General features: G+C 44.2%; 1 protein-coding gene across 5 annotated transcripts in view; it reads left to right on the top strand.

The window, feature by feature from the left end:
- The window catches only part of GRIA4 (glutamate ionotropic receptor AMPA type subunit 4), a 387,349-nt gene that overhangs the window by 98,719 nt on the left and 262,796 nt on the right, over positions 1–25,834 (top strand). For all 5 annotated transcript variants that reach the window (XM_040422628.1, XM_040422627.1, XM_040422630.1 and 2 more), the window contains exon 3: positions 9,833–10,072. In XM_040422628.1, coding sequence (XP_040278562.1) covers positions 9,833–10,072 — 240 coding nt within the window. The remainder of the gene's footprint in view (positions 1–9,832; positions 10,073–25,834) is intronic.

The following is a 25,834-nucleotide window of genomic DNA, read 5'->3' as shown; positions in this document are numbered from 1 at the left end:
ATCCTACTGACCAACACCTCTGAGCTCACTATGACTAAATGTCAAGGGAAGCAGGAAATTTAAATCTCTGTATTACAAAAAAAAATGATGAGCCATTTAGAGATATTTTTTTAAATTGAGGTGCTAGCAGGTAGGCATTCATTGTAAGGGTATATTCACACTGTTTTGTAATATTCTGTCATGAGATGTCCATCATATATATCCATCCAGTGGTTGCGATGTGAATTGCAGTCTATCAAGCGTTTTTCTTGCATGTTGACGTATTGTTTTGAATTGAATTCATCAGAAATTGAAGTTCTTAAAGGTGTTTTCCAGGCTCCTGACATTGATGACCTATCCTTCATATTCATAGTCACAGGTGCATATCCATAAAGCAAACATGGTTGATAAAAAAAAGGGCGGCACAACTCTACACATGCAAAAAATAGAGCTGAGAAATAGGGATCATTCTAAATTAAAGTGGTATTATACCTACTATATATGGAAAAATGGAAGCTCTTAGCGCACATTTTTTATCAAACTTGTGTTGGGCCCATCTACCAGGCGTCAAGGTGGCTTCCACAGACGGGTACCTAACACTAATATACCGCCTCTCTTGGACTTATCTAAGCCCACAATATTCAGGGCAGTGTAGGAACCAGCTACATTTATACTCTGCTCAGAAGCCCCAGTATATAATTGAGGGTAGCGGCCTCTTTTAGACTGAGCAACGCCCATCTGCCTGGGGCTTCTGAGCAGAGTATAAAAGTAGCTGGTTCCTACACTGCCCTGAATATTGTGGGCTTAGATAAGTCCAAGAGAGGCGGTATATTAGTGTTAGGTACCCATCTGTGGAAGCCACCTTGTCACCTGGTAGATGGGCCCAACACAAGTTTGATAAAAAATGTGCGCTAAGAGCTTCCATTTTTCCATTTATAGTAGGTATAATACTACTTTAATTTAGAATGATCCCCATTTCTCAGCTCTATTGTTTGTATGTGAAATGTTGTGCAGCCATTTTTTTCTATCCTCAGGATTGTTCCCTGCAGTCTCTGGAGCTGGAACTAGCACTTTGAATGGAACAGGAGGAACAGCTCCATTCAAAGAGTAGTGGCCATGTCTGGTTACTGCACCTCAGCTCCTATTCAAGTGAATGTAACCCAGCACACCAACTACATCTTAAATGGAGCTGTGCTTCCTGTTCCATTCAAAGTGCTAGTTCCAGCTCCAGAGGCTGCAGGGAAGAGCTGATTGGTGCTGGTGTGGGAGGTCTGACCATCGCTGATCCCATATTAAAGAAGTTATGCAGTGATTTACATTGATCACCTATCCTCTGGATAGGTCATCAATATCAGATCAGCAGGGTTCCGACACCTGGGACCCCCGCCGATCAGCTGTTAGAAAAGGCTGGCGCTGCAGCTTCTTCCTAGGCCATATGACGTCACCGTACATCAGTTACATTGCAACTAATTGAAGTGAATGGGCGGAGATGCAAAACCAAGCACAGCTGCTACACTATGCATGGTGCTGTGTTTGGAAAGCCACCAGGAGACGGCTGCGCTCACCAGACCTCCAGTAACAGATGACTTGGTGGGGGTGCTGGGACTCGCCCCCCCGCTGATGTGATAGTGATTACCTATCCTCAGGATAGACCATCATCAGAAACCTAGAAAAAACCCTTAACCAAGAGTGAACACAACCATACCAGACACTGTGTCGGATTTTCCAAATTATGAAAAAACCTGAGCCAAGCCAAAGTGCACTGTACTTGGATACTGAGATTTTTTGTTGACCAGAACCCCCACCAGTGCACCAGATGATGTTCTGATGGCCCAGGTTCTAATACTGTAATGGACACCAAAGGTCCTGCAGAAGACAACCCCATCCAAGGCCAATCGTTGCTGCTGAGGACAGTTCTTATGGAGCGGATTGACAAATAACCTCTTTGAATGTATTAAATGGATGTAGCTAGTAAGCTAGGACAGGACTTAAAGGCGTTGTTCGAGTTATTTTTTTGTTCTTTCTATGTTCCTAACTAGAGATAAGCAAACTTCTGTTTTAAGTTCGGCGTCTAAAGTTCGGCTTCCGGTTAGCGGAGGATCCCGATATGGATTCCGAATTCCGTTGTGGTCCGTGGTAGCGGAATCAATAATGGTCATTATTGATTCCGCTACCACGGACCACAACGGAATTCGGAATCCATATCGGGATTCTCCGCTAACCGGAAGCCGAACTTTAGATGCCGAACTTAAAACAGAAGTTCGCTCATCTCTATTCCTAACTAGGCAAATATTACAAGTTGCTGTTGATTCTCCCAGCACTCAGGGCAGCTCTTGTATCCCCTCCCTTAGCAGTGTCATTATACAGCTGGGACTTGTAGTCCTACACATACAACATGCTGCAGAGTCTCCCAGCAGGCAGACATGTCACTCAGGGCAGCTCTTGTAGCCACTCCCTTAGCAGTGTCATTATACAGGTAGGACTTGTAGTTCTACACATACAACACGCTGCTGAGTCTCCCAGCAGGCAGACATGTCACTCAGGGCAGCTCTTGTAGCCACTCCCTTAGCAGAGCAGGGGGAGGGGCAGAGATTGTTTTTATTGCATGTAAACAAAGGGCCAGAAAAGAACCAGGGAAATGAGGAAATATATATATTTTTTTGCTTAGCTTGGTCATACAGTATATTGCTGCCCATCAGATTTTCAGTGCTATATTTTTTTTCCCCATAACTCGGACAACCCCTTTAACCATGTTCTGTATAAATGAATGGTGGACCCAAGGGACCTCAGTCTGATACAGACCAGCAACAATCAGGGACTTTGGATGTGCTCCCACCCAAGCCCTGCAGCCTGGGGGTTCCCGAAAGGTTCAGCTGACATATATGAGAAGACCAGTGGTATGTACGATGATGTATGTGATGTTGGTGGGATGGTGGGGGATAGGGGCTATAACGGATTTTGCATTGGGGCACAATGCTATACGAATACTATAAAATGCCTAAACGCTAGCATATTATCATTTCTTTCTAAATGAGAGTAGATTTTCATTCAGAGACAATCTGACACCCTAAACGGTTGCCCTGCAGGACATACATGGTATAAATAAATGACAACCATAAATCAACATAATTCCCAGCATCCAGTAGACGGCACACCTGCTGTTTGCTCTGTTCCTCCAGAGAAGAAAGAGACAGCCATTACATTTTTAGTGATTCCAACTCACTGTCAAAGGGGACACTTGATAGATAAGCACCATTCAGTAACGTGGTGGTAGCTAGCGGATGTCAGGATATTTCTAGACAGCAGGAAGATAAAGTAACGGCAAGATTCCTTGAAAGTCTTCAATATTTTTAGATGGATCTTATAAGGAATTATTTATCAAAACAGACATGACTAGAAAGGCAGAAGACGGCCAATATTTCCTCAGCCCCCCTTGTTAACCTGAAGCTACTGGCACATTGCAATGTGTTCACCATATTCTAGGACAGGCATGCTCAACCTGCGGCCCTCCAGCTGTTGTAAAACTAAAACTCCCATCATGTTCGGCTGTAGGCTAATAGCTGTAGGCATTCCGAGCATGCTGGGAGTTGTAGTTTTGCAACAGCTGGAGGGCCACAGGTTGAGCATCCCTGTTCTAGGAGAAATAGACAGACAGATGGACAGATAGATAGATAATATATGACAGATAGATAGATGATAGATAGATACATAGATAGATAGATAGATAGATAGATAGATAGATAGATAGATAGATAGATAGATAGATAGATAGATAGATAGTATTTGATACAGTAGATACATACAGGGAGTGCAGAATTATTAGGCAAGTTGTATTTTTGAGGATTAATTTTATTATTGAACAACAACCATGTTCTCAATGAACCCAAAAAACTCATTAATATCAAAGCTGAATATTTTTGGAAGTAGTTTTTAGTTTGTTTTTAGTTTTAGCTATTTTAGGGGGATATCTGTGTGTGCAGGTGACTATTACTGTGCATAATTATTAGGCAACTTAACAAAAAACAAATATATACCCATTTCAATTATTTATTTTTACCAGTGAAACCAATATAACATCTCAACATTCACAAATATACATTTCTGACATTCAAAAACAAAACAAAAACAAATCAGTGACTAATATAGCCACCTTTCTTTGCAAGGACACTCAAAAGCCTGCCATCCATGGATTCTGTCAGTGTTTTGATCTGTTCACCATCAACATTGCGTGCAGCAGCAACCACAGCCTCCCAGACACTGTTCAGAGAGGTGTACTGTTTTCCCTCCTTGTAAATCTCACATTTGATGATGGACCACAGGTTCTCAATGGGGTTCAGATCAGGTGAACAAGGAGGCCATGTCATTAGATTTTCTTCTTTTATACCCTTTCTTGCCAGCCACGCTATGGAGTACTTGGACGCGTGTTATGGAGCATTGTCCTGCATGAAAATCATGTTTTTCTTGAAGGATGCAGACTTCTTCCTGTACCACTGCTTGAAGAAGGTGTCTTCCAGAAACTGGCAGTAGGACTGGGAGTTGAGCTTGACTCCATCCTCAACCCGAAAAGGCCCCACAAGCTCATCTTTGATGATACCAGCCCAAACCAGTACTCCACCTCCACCTTGCTGGCTTCTGAGTCGGACTGGAGCTCTCTGCCCTTTACCAATCCAGCCACGGGCCCATCCATCTGGCCCATCAAGACTCACTCTCATTTCATCAGTCCATAAAACCTTAGAAAAATCAGTCTTGAGATATTTCTTGGCCCAGTCTTGACGTTTCAGCTTGTGTGTCTTGTTCAGTGGTGGTCGTCTTTCAGCCTTTCTTACCTTGGCCATGTCTCTGAGTATTGCACACCTTGTGCTTTTGGGCACTCCAGTGATGTTGCAGCTCTGAAATATGGCCAAACTGGTGGCAAGTGGCATCTTGGCAGCTGCACGCTTGACTTTTCTCAGTTCATGGGCAGTTATTTTGCGCCTTGGTTTTTCCACACGCTTCTTGCGACCCTGTTGATTATTTTGAATGAAACGCTTGATTGTTCGATGATCACGCTTCAGAAGCTTTGCAATTTTAAGAGTGCTGCATCCCTCTGCAAGATATCTCACTATTTTTGACTTTTCTGAGCCTGTCAAGTCCTTCTTTTGACCCATTTTGCCTAATATAGGAATAGGATAGGAAGTTGCCTAATAATTATGCACACCTAATATAGGGTGTTGATGTCATTAGACCACACCCCTTCTCATTACAGAGATGCACATCACCTAATATGCTTAATTGGTAGTAGGCTTTCGAGCCTATACAGCTTGGAGTAAGACAACATGCATAAAGAGGATGATGTGGTCAAAATACTCATTTGCCTATTAATTCTGCATGTAGTGTACAGTCAGGTCCAAAACAGAGATGACCGAGTCAACCATTCAAGAACTGCTGGGTTGCTGGTCAAGATACGACCGCTAGCTGACACCGGGAGCTCAGGCCCTTTGAAGTGACCCCTGCTGCCACGGCCCCTTACTCTGCTGCGACCTGTGCCTGCGCCTCTGTCCCTCCCCTGTGCATGGCCTGGCACTTCTCTGTCTGACATACTGTTAGTTCAGATAAATAAATAAAAAGGAAATTAAAACACCCCAAAAAAGACTGTAATTTTCTCATTTCACCACACAACAGCTAATGAGCCATTTTTTCCCCCACTAATACACACAAAAAAAGGATTTAGAACATATAACTGCACCGTTGAATGGCAAATATATATTTTCTTTTGCCACTAATACATGCCACAAAAGGCTTTAGAAAATGTAACTGCACCTCAGACCGCCAAATATATTTTACTTTTGCCACTAATACACGACAAAAAGTGCTGTAATTTTAGCACTTCACCCCACAACGGCTAATAAGCCCCTTTTTCCCACTAATACAAGCCAAAAAATGCTTTAGAACATATAGCTGCACAAGTGAAAATAAGACGAATAAATATTTCCTTGTATTAAACCCTGTTAATTCCTGTATCAAACAGCACTTGCACCCCAATAAGAACGGTTTGCTGGAATTACAGAGCTGTATAATGGTAATTTGGGTGCAGCAAGGTGTGATAGGATTGTTCCCCTGTAACCTCCCCTACTGAACCATGTTCAACATAAATGCTGTGGAATGATTCCTCCCTATCCTTTCCCTACATCTTGAATAATCTTTCCCTGCACTTGTAAATCGTATTTTTTAGCACAATGAAGTTTTTTCTAGCACTGTCCCAGATACACTGGAAAATGGCAGAATCCAAGACGGCTGAGGCTATTTATAGGGCTGTGACATCACAGGGCTGGGTGGCTGCTGATTGGCTGCATGCATGGCATTGTGGGTGATTCCACCTTCCCAGAGTTCCTTGCTCCATGTCCTCACATGTACAGTAGCCATTTTAGGAAAAAATGTGATTCGTTACCACGAATCGATAGGAAATTTGGCTTCAGTATGAATCGAATTTTTCGTGAAATTTGGATCGAATTCTACTTTGTCAGCTTCGATTCTCTTCTGTTGGCTAAGCAATACCAACTTCCAAAATGATTTAGTGACCCAGTGGTTCATTGCTAAAAGGGTTAATGCCATACTGTGATATGGTTCACTGCTAAGAGTTAATATTCTAATTCAGTAGTATGGTTCATTGCTGAAAGGTAAATGTGTATGCACTACCAATTAATAACCATAGCTAGTGTGACTTTGCTAAGCAGTCTGTATTCCAAAAGGCTGGATATGGGTAGGAATCAGTTAACTGGCAGCCTTGCAGGGTAGTGGGCTGGTCCAATTTCCCCTGGTTAGGAGTACCTGGTAATCACGCCAAGAGAGAGGACGTATATGCATGTGCTGTTGTGTAAGCCAGACAAGCTAAAACAGGAGAAAAAAATTCTCCAGGGTGATACCATCCATGTGAGTGAAAAGCTGGCAAAAAAGCAACTGTGCTAAGAACCAACCTCTGTGGGGAGAAAAGAACAGACTTTTTACAGAGTGTTGAGGACCATTGGTCAGAGCTTGGACAAGAATTTTTTTTTTTTATGTAAAACATGTTTATGACAGTGGACTTCACTTCATGTGGTTTGGGTTATATTGGCAGGGTTATATCGCCTGCCACTCTACTGGGAAGGACCGGCCATCCATTCTAAGACTCCACCCCGCAGTTGGGCATTGCAGAAATATATTAAGAGAAACTGTATGCATTTGGTCATTTGGAAAGATGGCTTGCATCAACATCTGTTCTCTTGCCATGTACCCTGCTGCTCATCTAACACCAAGGGCATTCCAGCCACCATCAGGCAGGAGACCCCTGTAATCTAGAGTTTGACCTGAGGGGAAGGAGGGTTGGGGCTCTCGCTTCAATGCACAAACAGCATTGGGGGAGGGGGGAGCAGGGATTAGCTACGATAAGGACTACGGACCCCCTCATTGCCACTTCCACCAATCTCATCCTCTTCAGCTCCACAAACCCTCCCCCTGCTGGCCAACAATCTGCAAGTGGCCAAAGACGTGCAATTTCTCTCTATATATATCTCTGCAGTGCCCAACTGCTGGGTGCAGTCCTTTACCAGATGACCAGTCGGTCTCTATAATATGGAAGGGCGCTGAGGCAAATGAGCCAATCCAAGTGCAGTGAAGTCCAAAGCCTAACACCTGCATTACCTTCACTGGCTTTTTGTACACACATTGTCCCTTTTAATGGCTCTCTACTTTCTGTAAAGGTTCTGTGCTTCCATCCCTCAGTGGCTGGCTGTTAGCACAGTTGCTTCTCTGGCAGCTTTTTATCTCACAGGGATAGTGTCTCCAGGATCGCGCAGTGACAAGAGCGCACCACGCATGCGCAAGACTTGCACGATCCCAGCCTCACAGCAGGATGGCAATCACAGTGAAGGATGGACGGGTAAGGGGCGGGCTTAGCTTGACTTGAAGCAAGGAGGCCGCTGCCCCCTTGACTTCAAGCTGACTCTGAGGATAGCGAAAACACAGATTATAACAGCGTTTTTATAAAGTATACAACAACCAGTGGAGGAATGAAAAACATGATTAGGAACACACTGGGGGCTACTGTAAGGTAATGATGTTGGTTTAAAATGTGTTTTGGAGGTGACAGGTTCCCTTTAACCCTTTCTGCAGTGAAAGTACATAACCAAAAATATGTTAACCCTTTTCCAGGGGAGAACCATTTTAGCATTGAACCACTGGGTCAATGCACAAGTCCTCATTTAAAGTAGGGTTTGTCAAGGTAAGACAACTCCTTTAATAGAAGAGCATAACTAAAGGAAGTGTATCTAAGGCAGCTGTAGAAAAATATTTAAACCATTTTATTTTTCACAGGTGTTTTGATATGGGATTTTAAGTCAGAAACTGTGTGCAGATATTTTATTCATTAAATGGCAATAATTTATGGAATCTCTTTCTAATTGGAATATTTTACACAAATGTATTCCAGCCTAATTAAAATAAGATAGACATCGGTATTTATATCTCAGCTGGTGGGTATTCAGTTCTTCAATCTTTTATGACTTGAATGTATGATAAAGCCGCACGCGCACCTGCACCGTACTGCTGCCATACTGCTGTGTGATATTACATGTGCGTCCAAAAACTTCATGTTGTCTCGTGCATGAGAGGGATGCATCATATACAATATTTCTGCAGTAAAGAATAGTCTGTGATGCAGTGAGTCGTAATAGCTGTAATACAGAAAAAATATTTTAGTGTGTTTTTTTATAATAGAATCAAAATATAATATAAAATAAAAACCATATATAATATTATAGTATAAAAAAAAAATAAAAAAAATGGGCACCTATCAGCAGGATCAGCCCTGGTAGAGCTTACTCTGCTGACTAAAACCATACCTTTCTTCAATGGATCACATTGCTGCATTTAGAAGAAATACGTGCTTTTAAAAATATGCAGATTGAGGCTTAAGTGCACCAGGGGTCAGGGCCTAGCCAGTCAGTGCACCTTAGCTTCTCTGGGCACTCCCCTCAGACCTGTCACTCAAAAGTGAAGGGGGAGTGTCCAGGGAAGCACAAAAGAATAGGTAAGCAACATTAAGTGCACTCCCTTAGTGCACTTAAGCCCTAATTTGCATATTTCCAAAAACACTCTTTTTTTCGTAAACACAGCAACGGTTCGGGGGAAGGAAACTATGGGGCAGATTTATCTTTAAGTTACCCGAGAAAACTGGCATGAAAAAGTTACAGTCTCTGATCTTTGTGGTTACTTATCGGCGCTGCAGATCCACCAAGCGACATGGGTAAAGTTCGCTTCACAGTCAAAAGTTCCAAAAGATGATGATCGCGCTGCCTATGAGTGATTGGAATCCTACACTCCTAGGCAGCGCGATCGTCATCTTTTAGAACTTATGAAAAAGTTACAAACTGCATGTCTGTGACTTTTTCAACGCCACTGGCGCAAATTTTTTTATGCAAGTGGCGTTTCTCCGCTGGCCTCTCCAATTTCCAGAAAAGGAGGTGTGGCAAGGGTGGGAAGCGAGGTGTGGCCAGTGGCAATGCCACATTTATTGCCCACTTTTTATATTGGGATATTTATCCAGCCTTGTAAAATGTGTTTTTGGTGTGAGCTAAAGTTTACTGAATAGTGGAACATATCTCATCCTGTAAAAACTAAAGACACGAGCCAGTGTGAACAGAGCTTTATGACTCATGTTCCCCAGCATTGGGATTGATTGTATAAATAACACAAGCCAAAAGGCCATGTGCTGGTTATTTTCAAAAGGCCATGTGAAAAATTAGACCTGGACCCTGATGGTATAGACAACTCCTCCACTTTTCTCTTGCACCGGTTTTGACATGGTCTCATAGAGCTTTCCTTGTCTTCTTCCTTCCAGTTTGCTCCCAGTATTCCAGAGGAGTGTTTGCCATCTTTGGACTGTACGACAAGAGATCAGTACACACCCTGACCTCATTCTGCAGTGCTTTGCACATCTCCCTCATCACACCCAGCTTCCCAACCGAGGGAGAAAGCCAGTTTGTCCTCCAACTGAGACCATCATTACGAGGAGCTCTGTTAAGTTTGCTGGATCATTATGGTTGGAATCACTACGTATTTCTTTATGACACGGACCGGGGTAAGTAGCGTATTGCTTTATATTATATTATTGGAGCTTTCTTAGCTTAGAAATTGTAGACATATCCACAGGATATCTCATATATGTCCAATTGGTGGTGGTTCCAACTCTGGGACCCTTACCCTACAGAGGTCCCCTGACACCTGCCCGCTAAACGATGCAGCTACCAATGGCCAAATCCAAGTGAAGACTGAATAGACATATACAATGCTGGTTTGCTTTGCTATTTTTGTGACTTCCATAGATTCGAATGTAGAAGGCTGTGTGCAACCAACTGTCCATTCAGTCCACCTCATCTCTCTGAAAGTGGATGTAAAGGACCTAAAGGGGTTGTTTTACTTTAGCAAATGGCATTTATCATATAGAGAAAGTTAAAGGGGTTGTCCGGGTTCAGAGCTGAACCTGGACATATCCCCCTTCTTCACCCAGGTAGCCCCTCTGAGTGGAGCATCAACCTGCTCTCCATTGCCCTGCACTGAATCACGCAAGCCAAAGGCTTTTTCAGCAGATCCGGTGACGTAGCGAGTCTCACCATGGGAATGCCTGTCATCGGCACTAATGGGCAGGCTTTGCAAAACAGGCTAGGGCAGCTCTTAACCCTGCCCATTACACATCACCAGGAACACTGCTAGGAGGAAGCCTCTGCCTAGCAATGTAAACATATAAACAAAACAGTCTGCGCCATGCTCCGATGCTCCACTCAGAGAGGCACTTATTTATGTATTGTGATTTTCCATATTGCCACCTTTGCTGGTTTTTTGAGTTGGCCTAAATGTCCTTCTGCCACTTGGAAGGGTTGTTTCACCGCTTATCATTTGATCACAGGAAAAGTGATTTGTGAAGGTCCCACTTCTAGGACCCCCACCGAACACGAGAACAGGGGTTCCTGAATCACCCGAGTCAATGGAGTGACGGTCACACAGGATTGGTGCCTGGGGGATTGTGGAGATGGTTGGCAACATCTTGGCAACCACTGGTGGTCCCATAAAGATGCATGGACTGTCACTCCATTCACTCAAGTGACCTTTGTTCTCGTGATCAGTGTGAGTTCCTGGTCAGACCTCGACCAATCAAATACTTATCATCTATCTTGTGGATTGGTAATACATTGTTATGGTGGGAAAACCCTTTAAAGACACCAGTATGATAAATGGCACATGGTAGATTGGAGGGGAGGGAAAGGGACTTTTACAGATTTTCCCTTTCCCTGATAGGCCTGGCCTCTTAAAGAGTCTGGCCCATCTGGAACATAGATGGCATATCTATAGGAAATAAAGTGATGTGAATTGAGCGTATGCACAGGACAGTTTCAAAAATAGCCGTGCAAGAGCAGACATTAGCTCAAAATGGTGTGATGCGTCACTTAAAGGGTTATTCCCATCTCAGGCATTGATGCCATATTGCTAGGATGTGCCATCAATGTCAGATAGGTTCGGGTCCCATCTTTGGGACCCATTCTTATCTCCAGAACGCTCCCCACCCTACAAAGTAAAGAATAGCACACTGCACAAGGGCGGCCATTTCTCCATTCACCGTTATTGGACCACCAGAAATAGCTGAGCCGGTGGGACATTGATGGCATACCTTAGCAATATGCCATCAATACCAGAGTTTGGAATACCCCTTTAAGTGACACATCGCACCATTTTTCATTATGCGTCACACCCCTTCAGAGCACGTATGGATATTGGGACTTAGGCTACTTTCACATCTGCAGCATGAAGATCCGGCCGCCAAACCGGAATGTGGCTGGATCTCCTCCAGACCCTAATTTACGTGATGGGGCCGGCGGGCTTTACAGTTGCATCCGGCAGCACCTGATCCGGGGAATTCCAGAAGGATGTTCTCTGCCGAAATCCATGCCGCAGATGTGAAAGTGGCCTTAGTTTGATTGCAGATCATCCCGATTATGCCATGATTGATGTAAAAAATGAAAATCAGACATCATATAGTACATGACAATCTCTTTCTAACAACCCTAGAACCAGCCCTGTACCTCACATGGATCCAGACATCTCCCCATCCACTGCTCCAGTTGCTCTGCTAGATTATCTTCAGCCTGGCAGCTCAGTGGGGTGTGTCCTTTCAGCTGCAGCTCTCTCCTTGTTACTGCCAAAGTTTAAAACAGAACGTATGGCTGGTGGCAGTTAAACTGAGCGCGTGCGACCAACTCAGTGAGATGGACAAAAAATAAGGAAAAGAAGAAACAGCAGATGGCGCTATACAGATTCATTTTATTGAATAACTCACTGGCTGTACCAAATTTTTTATTACATGCATTTGCAAAAGTACTCAGATCCAGGTGCTGATTTGAAATATATATAATATTATCTGAAGGACTCGGCTTCGCACGGGTATATTTCATCTATTTAATTTAATGTTTGTGTGTGTTGTTAAAAGATATAGACAGTATCCACTATAACAGTGAAATCTACAGTACCCTGCATCCTTAACAGTGACCTCCACAACCCCCCACCCCTTAACACTGACCCCCCCCCCAGTGCCGTGTCTCCTTAAAATGGGACAACCACAGCAGCCCACCCCCTAAACTTTGACCTTCACAGCAGCCTGCCCCTTTAAAAGTGAGTTTCACAGCACCTCACCCCCTTGACAGAGACCTCTACAGCACCTGCCCCTTAACAGAGACCTCCACAGTGACTGCCCATTTAACAGTGACTGCCACAGTACCCTGCTCCCTTAACAGTGACCTCACAGTACCCCGCTGCCTTAACAGTGACTTAACAGTACTCCGCTGCCCCTTTAATAGTGGCCTCCACAGTTCCCTCCCTCCTTAACAGTGACCTCCATAGTGTCCGCCCCTTTAACATTGACCTCCACAGCATCCTGCCTCCTTAACAGTAACATCCACAGCACCCTCCCCTTTAACAGTGACCTCTACACCACCCCGCCCCTTAACACTGACATCCATAGCGGACTGTCCCCTTAACGGTGACCTCCACTGTTCCCTGCCCCCTTAACAGAGACCTCCACAGCGACCCGCCCCTTTAACAGTGACCTCCACAGCGGCAACCTCTTTGTTAGTGACCTCCACAGTATCCCGTCTCCTTAACAGTGATTTCCACAACATCCCGCCCTCTTAACAGTGGCCTCTACAGCAATTTGCCCCTTAACACTGATCTCCATAGTGGACCGTCCCCTTAATTGTGACCTCCACAGCAGCCTGCCCCTAGGGTGGCCAGAGGTCCTGTTTTAGGCAGGACAGTCCTGCTTTCAGACTCCCTGTCCTCCGTCGGGCGCAGAGCCTGGACGGACACATGGATGTCCTATTGAACAGCTCACTCTCAGACAGCAGCACTGTGCTGTTTGAGCGTGAGCTGCAGGGAGAAAGTCACCGTCCCTCCAACCCCTGCAGCTGACAGAAGTTGATTTTTACCTTCATTCTTTAAATCCCCATCGGCTGGAGGGGGCGTGCCCTAACTGGGTCAGGGGCGTGGCTTAGCAGGACCTGGGGGCGGGTTTTTTTAAGTCCTTCTTTTGAGGGTGGCCTGAATGGCCAACCTAACTGCCCCCTGAACTGTGACCTCCACAGCACTCCGCTCCTTTAACAGTGTCATCCACAGCGCCCTGCCCCTTTAAAGGAAATCTGTCACCAGGATAATCGCTATTGAAGTAAAAGCCATGGCCTAAAGGCACTTAGTACTTTATCTCTAGGTGTGCCTTTGTTTCAGCAATAGAGGTTTTCTATCTTCTGAAAATCCTGTTTATTTGGTATACAAATGAGCCAGTAAGGTGTCCAGAGGGGCGTCACTTTTGCAGGAAGGAGCCCAGGCACACTAATGCATTTTTTGGGAATATCTGATACGTCCTAGAGAGCTGAGACCCGGTCTAAAACCTTCCCGGACATCTGATGTACCTGTGTGCCAAATTTTGTGATTGTAAATGCGACGGTGCGGATTCCTTTAGCGGACATTACATACATACACACACATACAGTACATACACTCAGCTTTATATATTAGAATATATAAGCCGCACTTCCGGGTCCTCATTTCCTTTCCCCAAAAAAATAGAACATGTCCTATTCTTGTCCGCAACTGCGGACAAGATTAGGAATATTCTATTATAGTGCCTGGCGATGTGCGGTCCGCAAAATGCAGAACGCACATTGCCGGTGTCCGTGTTTTGCGGATCCGCAAAACACTTACGGACGTGTGAATGTCGACTAAGCGTAATGCATCCTCTTATTGCTGAATTTATAGAAAATGAGTGGAAATGAGGGATATCCTGTGGCTCCCACGTAATATTGATAATGAGCTGGATTCTTTAGAACCTGTTTTTCCCTGGTGATATATCTGGAGGTTATGAAGCTGCCGGCGGCATTGACCCCTCCTGTAAAATCCAGCCATGAATTCAGATACTTTTTTTTCCCCTCGGATCAATAGTTATTGGGAAGCCGTTTAAGCAACGCTTTGTAATTCACTGAAGTAACATTAAATTATAGGAATATCGGCTCCTTATAAAGAGCTACAAGGATTACTGCTGGAATATGAAGCCCAATCATTAGACCGGATGTTGTGTATCACGTCAGCCGAGGGACATTCCCTCCAAATAACCCCTCAAACGGCTCCTGTTCTAACGTCATCCCTTTCATTTTCTGGAATCCATGTTTTTATGTGCACGAATTCAAGGTGTCCCTGGAGATGGACGGTTACCACGTCCGTAACAGGTTCTTAATATGCCTAGAAGTATTAGCCTTTAATAGGGGGTTGTAGACAGCACTTAAAGGGGTTGTCTGCCTCGGGTGGCCATTTTGCACTGTTCGCTATAGTGTCGCAAATGGACAGATTTAATAAAGAGAATAGGCCACACATTTCTCTGGATCTGGTTTAAGACACTGGCTAGTCCTTGTTTCCCAGAGCAACCAATCACAGCGCAGCTTTCATTTTTCAAAACCACTGAGAGAAATTAAAGCTTTGCCGTGATTGGTTGCTATGGGCAACAAAGACGATTTCTCTTTCAGTATCATAAATCTCACCCAGTGTGCATGACATGCCTCAGAAGCGTTACTGAACTGTCTCTTGAAATGAATGAAAAATATGGTGGTGTGCGAGAGACCTGAAAGGAAAACTTTTCCATGTACTGACTAATGCCTGACATTTGGATTTAACCCTTTGCTGTTTGACCTGACCCCCGCCTGATTTCCATACTAAACGTCCACTGCCTACCCTAACCTTGGACTGTTCTTTGGATCCTACGAACTCTGCTTGACCTGACCTCGCCCTGTCCCTGACTACAGTTTTGCCAGATCCCATTGTCTCTTGACCCTATGGGTCATCCATCACTTGAACAGAGACAATTCCAGGAGGTAGCAGCCTGGTTGTTCCCCTGCAGTGAAGTACAGATCCCTGTATAGGAGTTAAAGTGTGAAGAGCTGGGGATGCAGACAGCACACGGTGCCCCATTTTTTATGGCCCCATTGAAATGAATGAAAAATATGGTTCTGTGCATGAGGCCTGTAAGGAAAACTGTTCCATGTACGGACTTATGCCTGACTTTTTGATTTAATCCTTTGCTGCTTCACCTGACCCCTGCCTGATTTCCATACTGAACCTGCACTGCCTGCCCTAACCTTGAACTGTTCTTTGGCTCATATGAACTCTGCTTGACCTGACCTTGCCCTGTCCCTGACTGCAGTTTTGCCTGATCCCAATGTCTCTTGACCCCATAGGTCATCCATCACTTGAACAGAGACAACTCCAGGAGGTAGCAGCCTGGTTGTTCCCCTGCAGTGGAGTATAGATCCCTGTATAGGTGTTAAAAGGTGAAGCGCTGGAGAGCTACTTAGATAACGTGGATCCACCAAATATGTATGATGCCTGTGTGCCGTCCATGTTGCATCCGTTTTTTTGCACATCCATTGACTGGGTCCGTGGTCTGCATTTGCAGCCAAGAATAGGACATGTTCTATCTTTTGCGGAGCGGACCACAACATACATCACGTGCATGAGGCCTTAGTGACACAGTGGATCCACATCTGCTTCATAACAATTAGTAAATGCGGGCCATTCTTTTTCAGCTGCTATGCACAGGCTCTGGAAGGAATGACAATTGGATTTTGTGTTGATTGATGGATCGCGCGCCATAGCATTGCCTTGGTCCAGACACAATCTATCAGCATTTTTTTGCATCATAATAAATCTTTATTAGCATGCAACATGATTGGCATCACCTCAACCAAGGAGCAGGAAAGGATAAAAGATCTGATTAATGAATATTTTCAGAAGCTCTGTATTCATAGCATTCAGAACGTGGAGAGTGGAACTTTTGCAGGCTTTGCATCTCCCTAGTCTTTTGGGAACAAATCTGCAAGCACCTCAGGAATACAATTCAGCACTTCTTTATCGAGAATGATTTATGTGTAAGAGAATTTTTTCCAAAGGTTACGTGTCAGCTATATACCAGATGGTAACATTTTTTGTTCGTCATTTAACATTGTTGAACAGCAGCTGGACAAACGGGCACGGAAGCTGCAAGGCAGACTCACAAAATAATGGGATTTATCACCAAAATTATTTCAGCAAAAAAGTAATAGTGTATGGCTCTACTAACAGCCCACTATTAATAAAGACAGTCTTAATGGTTTAGGCTTCATCAGTAAATGACATATTAAAATCGAGTTTTTATGAAAACATATTTTTTTTTTTATTCTGATGTTGTTGTTTTTTTATATGACATGATATTTCAACATCAAAAAAATATGTCTGTGAAGGTTCTCATTCATCTAGACCATGGTATGTATATCAGTATTAATCAGTCAGAGCAACTTAAATAGCTAGAATAGAAGTGGAGCTGTGTGACATCTATTGTCTGCCACTTACAGTGCTGTTCTAAAACCTCTCCCAAGGCAGTTGTATCACACCTAATAGCTTTTTCAGTCGTGCAAATGCAAGCAACATCTCACCTCCATGACTAAAGTACGAGTATTTAATGTCGGACATTTCTCCCATACAAGCCATTCTACTTGACAAAGTCAGTCTCAATTAGACTAGTGAAACGTCTTCAAGAAAGAAAAATAAAATTTTATATATATATATATAGATAAATATAAAAAGAATAACTCCACGGCACTTTTATATATATATATATATATATATATATATATATATATATATATATATATAGATCCAGGAACTCCATGGCACTTCCTTCAGTAAAAGAATATTTATTCACCAAAAATACAAAGTTTCGGTTCGCACACTGGAACCTTTTTCAAGCAGTGAATATATATATATATATATATATATATATATATATTTTAGAGAGAGAAAATCTAGTATGCTAGATTGGTTTTCTCTACAATATGTATGTAGGAACTCTTTCTCATTATGGAGAGTGTCTAGAAAGTGTAGTATGTGTGGGGAGTATTGGAGTATTGTAGGCCAGGCAATATCCATCTAGGTTTCTGGGTAAGATATTCAAATTAACCTAGCCTATCTAATGCCAACAGATGTAAAATGTAGTAATTTTCAGATATTTTTCCCAGAAGCCCTCATACTCCTCATCCCTACTTGGCGCCCTTCATAAGAAGAAATAGTACCCCAACCAAGGCCTCTCAGGCAGCCAAGCAAAATTTTTTTTTTCTATAGAAACATAGAATGTGTCGGCAGATAAGAACCATTTGGCCCATCTAGTCTGCCCAATATACTGAGTACTATGGATAGCCCCCGGCCCTATCTTATATGAAGGATGGCCTTATGCCTATCCCATGCATGCTTAAACTCCTTCACTGTATTTGCAGCTACCACTTCTGCAGGAAGGCTATTCCATGCATCCACTACTCTCTCAGTAAAGTAATACTTCCTGATATTACCTTTAAACCTTTGCCCCTCTAATTTAAAACGATGTCCTCTTGTAGCAGTTTTAAATATTCTCTCCTCTTTTACCTTGTTGATTCCCTTTTATGTATTTAAAAGTTTCTATCATATCCCCTCTGTCTCGTCTTTCTTCCAAGCTATACATGTTAAGGTCCTTTAATCTTTCCTGGTAAGTTTTATCCTGCAATCCATGTACCAGTTTAGTAGCTCTTCTCTGAACTCTCTCCAAAGTATCAATATCCTTCTGGAGATATGGTCTCCAGTACTGAGCACAATACTCCACATGAGGTCTCACTAGTGCTCTGTAGAGCGGCATGAGCACCTCCCTCTGTCTACTGGTAATGTCTCTCCCTATACACCCAAGCATTCTGCTAGCATTTCCTGCTGCTCTATGACATTGTCTGCCTACCTTTAAGTCTTCTGAAATAATGACCCCTGAATCCCTTTCCTCAGATACTGAGGTTAGGACTGTATCACTGATTTTATGTTCTGCTCTTGGGTTTTTACGCCCCAGGTGCATTATCTTGCACTTATCAACATTACATTTTAGTTGCCAGATTTTTGACCATTCCTCTAGTTTACCTAAATCCTTTTCCATTTGGTGTATCCCTCCAGGAACATTCTGCTCTGTTAAAGGGTAGTTACTCAAAAAGTTTTCTTTACTTTTGGAAACAAGACTAGCTTGCATTTCTCTTTTCCAGAGAAGTATTAAATTGTGGGGACAAGCATAGCAATCGATAAAAGATTTTATTATGAAAAAGCACAAAGTAGCATACTAATTTCTCTCTCTCCAAATTCGCTCATCTCTGACGTATTACCACTGACGGACAAACAATCTTAAAATATTCAGTTAGGCTGATGCTTCTCAGTTTCTGCAGCTCACTATCCAGTTTTGCTGTGTACATTGGGGTTGGATGAGTAGAGTCATCTCATTATCATTAAAAAGGGGGATTTAATGACAGCTGAGACCTAGACAATGCTGGATAATAAGACTATATACACAGAAAAGGTTATGTATGTAGCTACTCTGTTAGGGTACTTTCACACTTGCGTTAAACTTTTCCGGCATAGAGCTCCATCCTAGGGGCTCAATACCGGAAAAGGACTGATCAGTTTTATCCCCATGCATTCTGAATGGAGAGCAATCCGTTCAGGATGCATCAGGATGTCTTCAGTTCAGTCACTGTACGGTTTTTGGACGGAGAAAATACTGCAGCATGCTGCAGTATTTTCTCCGTCCAAAATTCCGGAACACTTATTTTGCATTGAAATGTTCCGGAAAAAAAGATCCGGTTTTGCGGTCTGCACATGCACAGACCTTTAAAAATGTGAAAAAGATAAATACCGGATCCGTTTTTCCGGATGACAATCGGAGAGACGGATCCGGTATTGCAATGCATTTGTGAGACGGATACGCATTCGGATCGGTATTGCCAGATCCGGCAGGCAGTTCCGGCGACGAAACTGCCTGCCGGAATCCAGCAACACAAGTGTGACAGTACCCTTAGGCCTCTTTCACACGACCGTATATATTTTTCTGCATTTTGCGGTCCGTTTTTCACGGATCCATTGTTCTGTTTTTTGTTTCCGTTGTGTTTCCGTTCTGTATTTCCACAAAAACATCTCCGTATAGTTTCCGTACGCAATTCGTTTTTTGCGGATCGCAAACGGAAACATAAAATGTACAGTAATGTTTGTAAACAGTAAACACATGGGCAAAGTGGCCATGGATCCGCAAAAAAATGGATGACATACGGATGTGTTCCGTATGCATCCCGTATTTTTTGCGGACCCATTGACTTGAATGGAGCGACGGTTCTATCTTTTAGCGGAACGGTATATACAGAAATAAGGAAACGCAATGCATACGGAGTACATTCCATTTTTTTTCTGAACCATTGAAATGAATGGTTCCGCATACGGACCGCAAACGTAAACCGCAAAAAACGCCACCGAAACGGAAAAAAAATACGTTAGTGTGCAAGAGGTCTTAACCTACAGTATGTGTGTGTGGGGAGGAAGGGGGAAGGCGTTGTCAGTTTCTAGAGACTGTAATACATTCTCTGTAAATGGTCTCCCATTCATTTTAGCTGTCAGACAAACTCTGCCACACTGTCCGGACTTACAATACCGAAATAAAACATGTGCCTCCAATATGGCCGCATCCAGTAAAGGGATTTTAAAAATAAAAATGCATAGCTAGAATCAGTGGTGTAGTGTGGGTTGCCAGCACCCGGGGCAAGCCAAGTTTTGCGCCCCCCCCCCCCCCCCCAACCTGTGACCACACCCCTTTTTTTTACAGATAATGCAGTAGATGTCACCTGCAGTCCTATGTAAAACCACAGATAACACAGCGATAACTCTCTGAGTACAGATAATGTAGTAGATGGGTGTGAGCCACACGCACAGTGTGACCTGAAGTCTGGGGCCAGGATGCAGCAGTGTGGGCCAAATTCTATATCCACCCCCCCAAAACAGATATTTGGATGGACATAACATACATTGCTATGAAATATACAGGAGAATACTGCACCATACCTGTTACATCCAGTGACGTCTCCCGTGATGTAGACTTTCCTCAGCATCTTCATTCGTAGATAAGACCGCCATGATACCTTCTTTCAGCCGCGTCTCGTCTCTGTAGAGTTTCACCGATTTTTTTTTAGATTTCTCACTTTACTATCATCCTAAGATAACAGACCCCCCCCCCTAGTGCCCATAACTATAATGCCCTCTGTATAATTATAATATATAATGGCCCCTCTGTATTATTATTATTATTATTATTATTAATATTATAATGGCCACCTCTGTAGTATTATAGTAATAATTAGGCCCCCCTTCAGCCCCCCCAGCATACAGTCCTATGTAAGATACAACCTTCCCCCTGCTTTCAGCCCCTCCAGCATACAGTCCCATGTAAGACACATCTCTTCCCTGCCTTCAGCCCCTTTAGCATACAGTCACATGTAAGATACATCACTCCCCCTGCCTTCAGCCCCCCCAGCATACAGTCCCATGTAAGATACATCACTCCCCCTGCCTTCAGCCCCTTCCAGCATACAGTCCCATGTAAGATACATCACTCTCCTGCCTTCAGCCCCTTCCAGCATACAGTCACATGTAAGATACATCACTCCCCCTGCCTTCAGCCCCTTCCAGCATACAGTCCCATGTAAGACACATCTCTTCCCTGCCTTCAGCCCCTTCCAGCATACAGTCACATGTAAGATACATCACTCTCCTGCCTTCAGCCCCTTCCAGCATACAGTCCCATGTAAGATACATCACTCCCCCTGCCTTCAGCCCCCCCAGCATACAGTCCCATGTAAGATACATCACTCTCCTGCCTTCAGCCCCTTCCAGCATACAGTCACATGTAAGATACATCACTCCCCCTGCCTTCAGCCCCTCCAGCATACAGTCCCATGTAAGATACATCACTCTCCTGCCTTCAGCCCCTCCAGCATACAGTCCCATGTAAGATACATCACTCTCCTGCCTTCAGCCTCTCCAGCATACAGTCCCATGTACGAAACATCACTTCCCTGCCTTCAGCCCCTCCAGCATACAGTATCATGTAAAATACATCACCCCCCGCCTTCAGCCCCTCCAGCATACAGTCCCATGTAAGATACATCACTCTCCTGCCTTCAACCCCTCCAGCATACAGTCCCATGTAAGATACATCACACCCCTGCCTTCCAGCCCTTCTTGCAAACAGTCCCATGTAAGATCCAACCTTCCCCCTGCCTTCAGCCCCTCCAGCATACAGTCCCATGTAAAATACATCACTCCCCCTGCCCTCAGCCCCTCCAGCATACAGTCCCATGTAAAATACATCACTCCCCCTGCCTTCAGCCCCTCCAGCATACAGTCCTATGTAAAATACATAACCCCCCCCCCCCCGCCATCAGCTCCTCCAGCTACAGTCCCATGTAAGATACATCACTCTCCTGCCTTCAACCCCTCCAGCATATAGTCCCATGAAAGACGCATCACTTCCCTGCCTTAGCCCCTCCAGCATACAGTCCCATGTAAAATACATTTCTCCCCGCCTTCAGCCCCTCCAACGTACAATTCCATGTAAAATACAAAACTCCCCCTGCCTTCAGCCCCTCCAGCATACAATCCCATGTAAATAATATCACCCTCCCTCTCTTCACCGCTGGCTTTCAGCCCCTCCAGCATACATACAGTTCCATAAGATACATCACTCCCCCTGCCTTCCAGCCCTTCTTGCAAACAGTCCTATGTAAAATTCACCATTCTTCCTGCCTTCGGCCCCTCCAGCATACAGTCCCATGTAAAATAATATCACCCCCCCTGCCTTCAGCCCCTCCAGCATACAGTCCCATGTAAATAATATCACCCCCACTACCCTCTCTTTAGACCCCTCTAACATACAGTCTCCAGTACAAGGATTATTCCTGCTCCCTTCAGCCCCTGCCAAAAGCCCCCCAAGTAAACCTACCAGTCACTATTCTCCTCCACACACTGACATGCAGCCTCTGCTCCTCTCTCCAACAACCTGCTCTGTAGAATCTCCTGCAAATATTGAGGCCCCGCCCCCTGGATGAGGAGACTCCGCCTCTTCCCCCGACATCATACCTCCTAGGAGCAACTCCATTCTAGTCACTACGGTCGCTCTACTACTTCATAGGCTTCAGGCCACTAGCCTGAAGCCTATGAGGAAGAACGGAGGGGATGGGAGCCATAGGCTCCCATGGCCCTCATTGAAGTGCTTGCTGCCTGGTGCCCCCTGCAATTTTGCGCCCAGGGCAACGGCCCCCATGGCACCCCCCAAGCTAAGCCACTGGCTAGAATATAAAACACAAACATATACATTATGTATCTTCTATAGACTTACATCTGTTTAATGAAACTAACATTAAATGAATGATATAATAGACAATTGCATATCTAGCGATTCTGGTTGCCATGCAAACCTATATTATCTGAGGCAATCGCAGAGCATTTAATATGACTTTTTTTTTACAGCATACTGAACCTTTTAAAAATAATTATTGACTGGAAACCAGCTTAGGCAGATATTGATACCCAGTGAAATAAAGTGTGGAGGTCCTCCTGTCTATAAAACCCTGATTTGCTAAGGCTGGCATTTCATATGCGATTGTTAGTAATCAGGTGGTTAATGCAGGCTGTGTTCAACTATAGAACAGAAATGGCGCACCATAGGGTAATTACGTCTAATTAAAAGATAATAATAATGTCTCCAAAATTGGAGGCTCACCTTGAAGAGTTGTGGTAGATATAGGCACAACTCTAATGTAGGCACGTGCGGGGTTAAATAAAGCCCCTTGTAGTGGATGATATGCAGCCAGGGATGTAGGTACTTCTGGTCAGGGATGCCTGGAGTCCCTCAGAAATCCGGTAAATCAGCAAGAAAAGGAGTGTCCCACGGCGCAAAGACCACCCGAAGTTTCAGTTGAGATACAGGGTACTTTAATAGGCAAGCGGTACCAGTGTTAGTAATCAGGGACTCTTGTTTGGGATGCACCAAATTTATTAAAGGCTATGTACACCATCGGAGGTAATTTTTTTTATGATAGCATTTTTGCCTAAAAATAATTTTTTCAATTGGTCTTTATAAAAAAATATTGAGCCGTTCTTTCACTTTCACTTTGTGAAGGACATTAATAAATCTTATCTCTAAATTACTGAGAGGTCATAAACACTTTTTTAAGCCACCTTCTTATCAGTAAGATAAGAACTGAGCAATAATGAGTGTTTCGGAGGTCAGAGAGTAGAGATAAGGAGTCTGTCAGCTCCTGGTCTGATGGAAAAGACAGAAAATCCAAAGGGTGATACTAGAGCATCTCAGCTCTGTACAGAAAAAAGGACTCCATATTTTTAATAAAGACCAATTAAAAAAAAACTATTTTAGCTCAAAATAAGTACAATGCAATAAAATAAAAAAAATTACCCCAAAGGTGTACATAGCCTTTAAGGAGGTTGTCCTGTCCCAAAATAAATATTCTTTTTATGTGCTCCTAACACCCCTCACCATGCATACAAATGCCCCCAATACCTGTTTTTCATGTCCGAGCTTTCCTTCCCCCCTGGAAGACATCACATTATTCTGGCAGATGTTCACTTTCTCTCCTTCTTGTTTCATTGAATACATAACTTTATTGATACACAAGCCTGGCTGCACTGCACAGTGATGAGTCACAGGCTGGCCACGCCCCCCACACTGCTCCACCCACAACAACTCCTGTGTCCATCTTTCTGCACACAGACATGATTCTACTTCTCACTCAGTGTCTAAATCCCATCACTGACCGTCCACAGGCTCTGTCCTCACCATGTCCAGAGTGTGATAAACAGCTGGAATCGGCAAGCACAACCAAACACATCTGTATCTAATCCTAACATGTATGTGTGCCTGATATACAGCCTGTTATGTGCGATACTGCCTGCTGAAGTGTATATCTAATCCCATCTTCTATGATACTGCCTGCTGAGCTGTGTATCTAATCCCATTTTGTATCATACAACCTGCTGAGCTGTGTATCTAAACCTTTATGCACACGACCGTATGCATTTTGCGATCCACATTTTTTGCAGTCCCATTGAGTGCAATGGATTTGAGGTCCTCATTTTGAAGACCAGAATAGGACATGTTCTGTCTTTACTGGAACTGACATACGGATGTAAAAAACACACTGATGAAGTCCCTGTGCTTTCCACATCCGTTATGTCAGTTCTGCAAAATATAGAACATGTCCTATTCTGGTCCTCATAATGCAGATCTAAACCCCATTGAACTCAATGAAACTGTGTGAATCGCACACAGACAGTAACCTTATTTAGTGGATCCGCAATTTGCAGACCGCAAAACCGAAACTGTTCTGTGCACGAGCCCTATCACTTATACTCAGCACCCATAACAATGACATCCACAGTGCCCCCATAACAGTGACATCCACGGTGCCCCCATAACACTGACATCCACAGTGCTCCCATAAGTGTCATACACAGTGCCCCCATAACAGTGACATCCACAGTATTCCCATAACAGTGACATCCACAGTGCCCCCATAACAGTGACATCCACAGTGCCCCCATAACAGTGACATCCACAGTGCTCCCATAAGTGCCATCCAGTGCTCCCTTAACAGTGACATCCACACTGCCCCCATAACAGTGCCATCCACATTGCGTCCATAACAGTGCCATCCACAGTGTTCCCATAACAATGATATCCACAGCGCCCCCATAACAGTGACGTCCACGGTGCCCCCATAACAGTGACGTACGTCTACAGTGCTCCCATAAGTGTCATCCACACTGCCCCCATAACAGTGACATCCACAGTATTCCCATAACAGTGACATCCACAGTATTCCCATAACAGTGACATCCACAGTATTCCCATAACAGTGATGTCCACAGTGCCCCCATAACAGTGATGTCCACAGTGCCCCCATAACAGTGACGTCTACAGTGCGTCCATAACAGTGCCATCCACAGTACCGCCATTCTGCCATCCAGTGCCCCCTTGTTTGCCATCCAGTGCCCCCTTGTTTGCCATCCAGTGCCCCTGTTTGCCATCCAGTGCCCCGGTTTGCCATCCATTGCCCCCTTGTGACATCCATTGCCCCCATTGTGCCATCCAGTGCCCCCTGTTTACCATCCAGTGCCCCTTTGTTCCATCCATTGCCCCATTGTGCCATCCATTGCCCCCATTGTGCCATCCAGTGCCCCCTGTTTGCCACCCAGTGCCCCTTTGTGCCATCCAGTGCCCCCTTGTGACATCCATTGCCCCCATTGTGCCATCCAGTGCCCCCTATTTGCCTTCCAGTGCCCCTTTGTGCCATCCATTGCCCCATTGTGACATCCATTGCCCCTATTGTGCCATCCAGTGCCCTCTGTTTGTCATCCAGTGCCCTCTGTTTGTCAT

This window comes from Bufo bufo, chromosome 3, assembly GCF_905171765.1.
Source record: "Bufo bufo chromosome 3, aBufBuf1.1, whole genome shotgun sequence".
NCBI lineage: Eukaryota > Metazoa > Chordata > Amphibia > Anura > Bufonidae > Bufo > Bufo bufo.
This window is presented reverse-complemented; position numbering and strand designations above follow the sequence as displayed.